This window comes from Cibotium barometz, chromosome 10, assembly GCF_041138505.1.
Source record: "Cibotium barometz isolate CiBa-2024 chromosome 10, ASM4113850v1, whole genome shotgun sequence".
In the NCBI taxonomy this organism is placed as follows: Eukaryota; Viridiplantae; Streptophyta; class Polypodiopsida; order Cyatheales; family Cibotiaceae; genus Cibotium; species Cibotium barometz.
In genome coordinates this window covers 40,808,609-40,818,093 of record NC_141055.1, presented here as the reverse complement: position 1 = coordinate 40,818,093, position 9,485 = coordinate 40,808,609, and the positions used below count along the sequence as shown (strand labels likewise).

The following is a 9,485-nucleotide window of genomic DNA, read 5'->3' as shown; positions in this document are numbered from 1 at the left end:
TAGTACCTAAGTAGAACTTGTTGAGATAGTATAATTTACCAAGCTTGATAAATGTGTTTGAGCTTTGAAGAAGTATATTTTCTATGGTAAAGAAGCAAACTAGGTGTCACTGCAGGGAAAAAAATGCTAATTAAATGCATTAATAGAGAATATACCACTTAACATCAAACCACTTTTGTGGAGCAACCGTGCAATGCCCGATCTTCATGAAGCAGTTGTGCAACAAAAATTGTGCACAACCTCGTAGGTTGTAGCCCAACAATAGCACCTCGACCTCCCAAAGTAGAGGTTTTGGATTCGAATCTACCCATTATGGAAAGTGACGGCATATAATTTAGTATTCACTCTCGAGAACAAAAAAAAAAAAGCACAATTATTGAGCTCTTCATTCTTCGTATTTGTCCCATCTCTCCCTCCCTTCCTTGGTATATACACCAACTCCTTTGGAATGTCAGGAAAAAAAAAGTTTTATAAGAGACATCTCAACCTTGGCTGGCTTTTCTTTTAAAAATCCATTGTTTTATGACTAAATTTTTCTTAAATCTCAAGCCATTATTACTTCCCAGGCAAGCCAAAATTCCAATTGATATTTTTCAAATCTTAGCCTTGAAAAATACACACAAACCTTATGTACATATACGAACCTTCCTTACCAGGCACAGGCACAGGCACAGGCTCTCTCACACACACGCACACGCATTTGCAAAGCGGGTAGCCTGATTAGAACGAACGACGATATCAGTGATGGTAGTAGCAGAAAGCTCCCATGCTGCAGTAATTTGCCCGCAAGGCTCTCATCAACCACAATATCAATCCCATGGTGCAATAATTTCCCTGCAAGGCTCCCTGTACCGTGACTCTGATCCACTTATGGCTGGTGTCGCATGTAGCCTCCTAGAGCATCGATCATTAAAAATGGGAATGTACCGCTTCCTATATTAAGCTAACCGAGCTTTGGATAACAAAATTATTTATTTCAAGAAAAACATTTTGGGTGCTTATTTGTGGATAATGTGGCTGCTTGCGATGAAAAAATTATTTCCATAATTAAGTTTAACAAAAAGCTTAATATCAAAGGTAACCCTAAAAAACAAGAAAAATTGACCACTTGTTTAAGTCGATACAATTGAAAACGATGTTAAGTTTATATATATATATATATATATAATTAAAGCTACCTTGTATTGGCAAATCATTATGTGATTTAGCATTCTACACACTACCTCACTAAGACACTTTCGAAATTTCATAATTGCTTATTGACCGAGATTTATTGCTTAAAGCAGTGACCTGAAATATAAGGCCAACATTTGAAACAAATATAGGTTTCAATTACATCCATGCCCTTTCCACAAACTACTATCTTTACAAAAAAAAAAAAAAAAGACTTAAACAGCCACAAAACAGTATGTAAATCAGAATCAAAAGGAGGTGGTTGAGCCAGAGGATGGCTTCGAAAAAAGGTTAGGATATGTGTAATATGGATCATCCTCCAGGGACGGCAGCCTCTGAAAAGGCTCGGGATCGCTTGATGCCCCAGCACCATCAAAACTAGGTGCCTCATATACCGGTTGCTGGCCCCCTTCAATTTCTTCACTGTGTCCAAGCAAATCATATGATGCTGAAGTAAAGAACTTTCCATGCTCCAAGAATGGGCTTTCTTCTTTCATTAGGGGTTGATGGTACGACAGTGGCCTATCATTATAAGAATAACTGTTCTCCCTATACTCATCAAAAGCAGATCCTCCATCTTCATCAGAATGATCCATATCTTCCACCCGGTGATTTACATAAGCTACTTTCTTCTCTCGATGTTTCTCCTCCTTGTGTTCCTGTGTCCAGTCATAAATGTCAGGTGTTAGATGAATGCTCGTTTTCCCAGCACCTGCGTCCTCCTCAGAGTTAAACTCAACCGCCGCCGATGGGATATCCTGCTCTGTCTCCGAAGTAATCTGAGGCATGGCTTCTTCATGCTTAATCTCCTTAGAAGGCCCAAGAGAGATTTTGGATCTGGCCAGGTCAGCAGCCGCCCTAGCAGCTCGAGCTGCCTTCTCAGCAGACTCAGCCGCTGCCTCTGCAGCTTCAATAATATCCTGCAAATTCATGCTGCCCTCGCTTTTGGTTCTCGAGAGAGACCTTTGAAGTAGAGTTTCTTCCAGTAAGTCTGATTGTTGGGTGATAGAACTCTCCCTTGGAGGGGAATAGAAGCGATCCGGCACTGTTTCGGTTCTGTACTTGGGCGGTGGCACTAAGAAAGGAACAAATTTGGCCACCTCATTCAGATCCAGAGACTGAAGATGGGTGCTTAACTTACCCTTGGGCGGAGGAGGAAGAGAAGAATCTGAGTTCAACTGAGCTGCATGCAAATCATCCCCATCATGGGGTATGGGTGACATCTGTATAGGTCCAATGAAATGCTTTGGCCCATCCTGTTGTAAGAAAGCGAGACCTTAAAAACCACATGAATTGAAGGTATTGAAAATTGGATAAAAACCTCCTAACATCACAATAGCATGCTTCCTCTTCTTTTCTTGTTTCAAAAACCAGAGTGGATTTACACAAACATATCACATGCAACTTACCAGTAAATCTTCTGATGACTTAGAAAACTCCAGCTCCGTACTGGCTGAGTCCCACTCAATACCATGCTCTTCTGCAATCTCCTTCATAAGATTTAGCTTCACCTTCATGGTCGGTGCTCGGACGGACAACTTCTCAATGACCTGACAAACTCAAATAAGGGGCACCAACAAAACCTTAAGAAGCAAAAATAATTACACATGAGCACATGCACACAGTCAGAATACAGAGTGTGGTGGTTCTTCCATGGAAAGAAATGGGTGGACGCATACAAGGCCTAAATCAGCTGAAAGGTACGATATCTGACCAGGAGATTCACATTACAGTCTGGTTGCAACTCCGTCGCAGCTGCCACAAACTCCTTTCCATATTTGAAGGAAAGCATATTATGCACTTCTAGCAGTTCTGGCAGGTCTGAAGCCCTGGGCCCGGCAAATATCAGGCTTGCCACTGCTTCTTGCAGGTCGAGGGGACACTCCCTGATCACACCAACAGTTTATATAAGGATAGCACAATTTGATGTTATAAGACAGCCTCCATAATCACAAGCATTAGCGATAGCTCTAAACGAGCTGGTTACAAACATAGTTAAAAACATTCGCAAATGATTGATGAGCCAGACCTTTGAAAACGTTTGCCAAAATGACGAATGATACGTGTTTCATACATGATGTTTTTTTGTGTTTCATACGTGATGTTTTTTTAATGAAAAAAATTTGGCCTTTTTCAAATGTGCTGTTTTCGCCCTATTCAAGCCATTTAGCCATTGTTTTTAGTGCCCACAGCTGCGCGTACAGCAACTTGACACTACGTGAAAGTGGTATGGGGACACTCGGGAGCTGATGAGAAATGCAATGGCATCAAAAAAATTACGTCAAAAAACTGGACGCTGCCGGCTAAGCTTGGTGGTGGTGGGCAGGAATGCACTGAGCCACCAAAAATCGACAGCACCGGCAATGGCCCATCACCCTTCTAGGGACGGCCTATATGATTTTGGCCAAAGGCCATCAGCAGGCGACTTCAGCCTTCTCTCCCAGACTTGATCCACGACACTCATACTGGTTTTGTTCAGGATCGGAGCATTCTGGACAACATCTTTACCTTTTGGGAGGCGACAGCTTCGGCCAGGATGCGACAGCATGACCTCATTGCACTACTCCTAGAATTTGACAAAGCTGGATTGGAGCTTTCTGGAGCGCACTATGAGCCGGATGGGATTCCCCATGGAGTGGATTCGTGGAGTCTCAGGACTTTATTCAGCATCTCACAGCCAGGTTCTCATTCACGGAGCCCGAGGCGATAGATTCCCCCTTTCCCGCTCAGTTCGGCACAGGGCTGTCCTCTCGCACCGTACCTCTTTCTATTTGTCGCCAAGGGGAGTAGTTTTCTCTCCGCCTAGGAGACCGGACTTCAAGGATTGCACCTTCCCCTCCGCATGCAAGAGGAGCTGCTGGACTCAGAGTTTGCAGGCGACATAGCAACCTACCTTGCTAGAGGTGTTGGGAATCTCCGAGGCGATAGAGATTTTCTGTCGTGCATCAAGAGCGTAGATCAACTAGCACAAGTCATGTGGTTTTTGGGTAGGCTTAGCACCCACCCCGACTTGGCAACCAGTTGAGTCTTTCCGGTGGATCCCGAGGGGCACTCCAATCCGATACCTCGGTTGCCAGGTTGGCATTGATATCTCTCCCGAGTAGCAGCTCGCTCCGCTTCATTTGAGTATTCCGAAGAAGCTTTTACACTAGAGCTCGGCGAGGTTATCCTTAGTAGACAGAGTGGTGGTGGCGAACCAGGTACTGCTTGCCACCATGTGGTACATCACCTTGTGCTGGGCCTTTTATCGGGCATGAATTGGCCAAGTACAGCGTTTGATCCGAAACTTCTTGTGGGCTGGAAGTGATGGGAGGCCAGCCACGGCCAAGGTGGCATGGAGAGTGATCATTCAGACACGTAGCAGAGGGAGGCTTGGCCTCATCAATCCAGCTATACAGAGCCGTGCCCTGCTCAATAAGTTGATTGTCAAAGGACTCCTACCTGGTGGTGAGCCTTGGAAGGATTTCCTCTTGTGGCCACATGCTAGGGGCTCGGTCGCATATATATCCTGGGGCGCCTTGAGTATGGGACCAGCCAGGTCTCTCGGAGATTGGATTGCACATACGCAGTTACCTCAAGCGGAGCAGGAGAGAGGCCTGACAGGGATCTAGGGTAGAGACAAGCTCAGCATCGACATCGACTCAGCTATTCCTCGCGAGTGGCTGACTCCTATTCTAGAACCGACCAACCCGGTGTGGCTAGGCGTGTTCACCAGACACAATATCCTCGTGGCGGTCCATGGAGCAGATGAGGACAGTGGTCTGCTCACTTTTTCTATTGGACTACATGGCAGACTAGAGAGATCAGAGCACCCCTTGGAGGATTTCAAAGGCTGCACCTTGCAAAGGGTGAGGGTGATTGGTTTTCCAGCACGGGCATGGCACATAGATCTAGCACCGGCCAAGGTGGCCAGGGAGAGACTTTGGCAGTTATGGATTTGGGGGTGCCGACCTCTCACACGGTTGCAGTGGGACACTAGAGAGTGGACTTGGCATGATCCCATAGATCAGGTGGAGACTCTGGATGCCCCTTTCTTTGCATATACAGTGCGGCTCGGCTCCAGGATCCAGATGCCAGAGATAGATGGCACACCGGCAGCAACACCACACTGATAGTCTCAGGGCCTATCACAGCCATAGTAGCAGGGGAACCCCGTTTCCCCCCATTGGGAACGGTGGAACGCGTTCCCCCATCGCGTGGACAGGTGGAACGCCGGGAACGCATGCTGGAACGTGGCGGTGATCGAAAATGGTGGAACGGCAGGGAACGTAGGTGGAACGCGCCAGGGAACGCGCCAGGGAACGCTAGCCTGCCGTTCCCCCACGTGGGAACGTGCAGGTGACGTGGAATTTAAAAAAAAAAAATGTAGCCCGTAAGCCTTGCAGCGCTGGGCGCTTTTCGAAAATTCGCACGCCCGTCGCATTTCGGAGTTCACGCTGTCCACGACTCCACGAGTACAGCCGCCGCCAGGCTCCAGCGCCCGTACTGTCCTGCCCGTACTGTCCTGCCCGTACAGTCCTGCCCGTACAGCAGCTGTACTTTCAAGTTTCAACTCCTGAGTCTTTACATTCTGTACTGCAGCCTGCATAGTACAGTACTACAGTCGCCCCAGCCACCACTGGCAGCCAGGCCCCCAGCCCTTGCACTGTGCAGACTACAGTCATCTAAAAGGCAAGGCAGCAAGAAGCTTTTCTCTTTTTTTTTTGAACTTTGAACTTTTGGTGTTTTAAAAATTACCTATGATGAATCACAATCTGGATTCTGGACTGCACACTGCACAGTGCACAGTCTCTCCCCATTAAACAGAAGAAAAAAAAGGACTCATTTCTCTAGAATGGTTAACTTTGAAAGCCTATTCAACTTTTTGCCCGAATTTGCAGACATCATGGCTTACTCGGGTTCAAAGCGATCAGCTTCGAATGCTACTTGGTGGGATGAGGTTGAAAGGCTAGAAAGGTATTCATCTAAGGGAGGTGCAACACGATGGAAATGCAAGCAATGTAACAAAGAGAAGTCAGGAGGAGCAAACCGTGTCAGTGCACATCTATGCCATGTGAACAATGAAAAAGCACAAGTGAACAAATGCCCAGGGACAACACCTGAAATGCGTAGAGAGCTTTTGGCAAAGTACCCAAGTGAAGAGGAGAAAGCATGTGCACGAAAGAAACCGGCAGTTGATGCATCTTACTTCAGTAGACAAGGGGAAGATGTACACTTGGGAGATGGACAACAGTATGGAGGACTTGGGAGCTTTGCATTTTCCCAAGATTCGCAGTCTATGGGTGCAAGTTCCGGCAAGCAGCAAACCTTGGGAGCAGCTTGGGATCCCCGCAAGAAAGAGAGGGTAGATGCAGCTGTTGCAAGGTTCTTTTATCATGATCATGTAGCATTCAATGTTGCCAGGTCTCCATATTTCATTGAAATGGTCCAGGAGATTGCACGGTATGGCCCAACATACAAGCCTCCTTCATATGAGACCATACGCACCACCTTGTTGCAAAAGGAGAAAGCTGCAATTGAATGTGCTTTAGAGTCTGTGCATGAAAGTTGGGCAAAGAATGGTGTGTCACTTATTGCAGATGGTTGGAGTGACACTCGAAAAAGGTCCATTCATGGCATGGTTGCTTATTCTCGAGGAAGAATGCAATTCATTTCCTCACATGATGCTTCTGGGACTGGAAAAACTGCAGATCAGCTTGTGGAAGAGTGGGCCGAAGGTATTGAGAAAGTTGGACCAGAGAATGTTATTCAGTTCTTAGCTGATGGTGAGGCAACAAATAGAGCAGCTGGTCTTAAGCTTGAAGACAGGTATCCGCATATCACATTCAGTCCATGCTTTGCTCATTGTTTGAGCAACTTATTGAAGGATGTTGGCAGCTTGCCATGGGTTGATCCACACATTCAAAAAGGCAAGGAGATAATAAGCTTCATTCAAAACCATCAGTTTATTTTGAATGAATTCCGCAAGAGATCGGCCAAAAAGGATCTCTTGAAGTACTCAGAGACACGCTTTGGTTATAACTTTCTCATGATGAAGAGGTTATCCAAAGTGCAATTGCCTTTGAAGCAGTTGGTTGTATGCAATGAGTGGATGGGATGGGCACTTTCTCGCTCAAGAGCCGGCATAGAGGTTGCAAGAACCATACAAGACTTCACATTTTGGGATGAAGTCAATACTATCAATGCTATGATGAAGCCGATCATGCGCTTGATGCGGATTGCAGATGGACGGGAGCCATGCATTGGCAAGGTTTATGAGGGGGCTGACCGAATGATCGAGAAAATAGGGGAAATGGGCTTGTCTGATGAGAAATATGCAGAGGTTCGAGAATTATGTGAAGCACGATGGAATGGTTATCATTCTCCTATGCATGCTGCAGCGTATGTCTTGGATCCCGAGTTCCAAGGATGTGGACAAGAGGCCGATGATGAGGTGATGGATGGTTGGGAGACAGTGCTTTCTAGGCAGGTTCGTGATGCAGATAAACGAAGGTTGGTGAAAGACCAACTTGGATTTTATCGCAGCAAGTTGGGAAGGTTTGGATCGGCTGATGCTCAGAGAGATAGGTTTAAGATAGGGGCTGCTTTATGGTGGGAGGATTATGGGGCTCGTACACCACAGCTTTAATCATTGGCAGTAAGGATCTTGTCTCAAGGTGCAAGCTCCTCTCCGATTGAGCAGCTATGGAGTGTGTTCGGCCATGTTGCATCCAAGAAGAGGAACAAATTTGGGACAAAACAAGTCAATGACTTGATTTTTGTAAGTGCTAATTTACGCTTGCTTGGTGATATGGCATCTCCCAAAGCAGAGAAGTTTATATTGCTTGATGATGAGTCCTCGGATGATGAGGAGACACATGGACTTGCAGATCCTGGTCAGGATGGGATTGAAGATTTGGATGCTGCAGATGTTGGTCTTGATGATATGGCTTTCTTGGATGACATAGATGATAGTCTCCTTGATGGCATCACTGGCAGTAGCCATGCATGATATCTCCTTACTATTTGCAATGTGCATGTCACCTTGAGGCTTGGACTTTGGACTTGGATTGTTTCTTTTTTCTAGGCTGTGCCAGCTGGGCCACATTTTGTGCTTTTTGTCACTTATGTCATGTATGATGTGGGCTAATTTATTTTGACTTGTGAGATCTGTTCAGTGTTAGTATCTAGCCATGCAAATTATGGTGCACTAGACTTTAGTGTGTCTCTGATTTGGTTATATAAATGTGCATTGTATGTTAAGATTTATCGTCATTTCTAGGAATTATCTAGGTCGTTCCCTGTTTCCGTTCCCCCTCGTTCCCGTTCCCCCTTGTTCTCGTTCCCGTTCCCCTGGTGGTGCTTTCGTTCCGTTCCCGTTCCCGTTCCGTTGCTACTATGATCACAGCGCTTCCTTTCAGATTTTTGGAAGAGGCTTTGGGATAACTTTCGGCCGAGGAAGATCACTCTCTTCCTTTGGAAGACAGCACACAGGAGTCTGGCGGTTGGTACTTGGCTGGTAGTCGGAGGTCAGTCAGCAACTTGCCTAAGGTGCGACCACCCCCATGAGTCTCAGTAAATTTGGCAGCGGATTGCCTTTGGGATTGCCCGAAGGCTCAGCAAATTTGGTAGCGGATTCCCCGCATCTTCGCTATGGACAGGGCATCGACCCAGATCATCACTTGGGGTACTGTCGCTTGGGCCACCGAGGCTAGAGTGGTCAAGACTGACGAGGAGGATGGGGGAGGACTAGCCCTTCAGGTCTCCCACCATCGTATTGCAGTAGTACCAGTCACAACCCCACCGGCAGTTGTCATGCCAACGATGGGAGATTTGCAGTAGCATAGCAGCCTGGCACATCTGGCGTGCTAGATGTAGCAAGGCCATCGAGGGTACCCACACTCCGCCAGCTGAGACCATCAGGAGCATATGGCTCGATATCAGTCACACCCTCCGCGGTCACTGGGGGGAAGTTGCAGGAAGGTTCTGACCGCATGTGGAAGCGGCGAGAAGCCTTCTTGAGACTTTGGAAGCCTGGCCCTTTGCTCACAGATAGAGGCGGTGACACCATTTGGCATTACAGACCACTTGTATGATTGTCCCCCCTTCCCCCCCCCCCCCTGTATGAGATAGCCTTCTCCTCACAGAGCGGCCAAATGGAGGAGAAGCATCTCTTTCCCTTTGATCATTTGTCTCCCACCCCTATATGAGGTGATGCTGTATTTAGCTCGTCGTGGTTGTACTTAGCCCTTTGCGGCTTTTTTTCTTTAACTAATTGAAGGATCTTTTTCCCGCATGCGCGCGGGGGGGGGGGGGGGGGGGGGGGGGGGGTT

The 9,485-nt window shown here is 46.9% G+C and overlaps 1 protein-coding gene across 2 annotated transcripts in view; it reads right to left on the bottom strand.

Moving 5' to 3' along the window:
• Positions 1–1,244: 1,244 nt before the first annotated feature.
• The window catches only part of LOC147634903 (uncharacterized), a 29,017-nt gene continuing 20,776 nt past the window's right edge, over positions 1,245–9,485 (bottom strand). For both annotated transcript variants that reach the window (XM_086804139.1, XM_086804140.1), the window contains 3 exons: positions 2,888–3,059; positions 2,583–2,723; positions 1,245–2,429 (listed from right to left, as the gene is read on the bottom strand). In XM_086804139.1, coding sequence (XP_086660265.1) covers positions 1,422–2,429; positions 2,583–2,723; positions 2,888–3,059 — 1,321 coding nt within the window. In that variant the 3' untranslated portion in view covers positions 1,245–1,421. The remainder of the gene's footprint in view (positions 2,430–2,582; positions 2,724–2,887; positions 3,060–9,485) is intronic.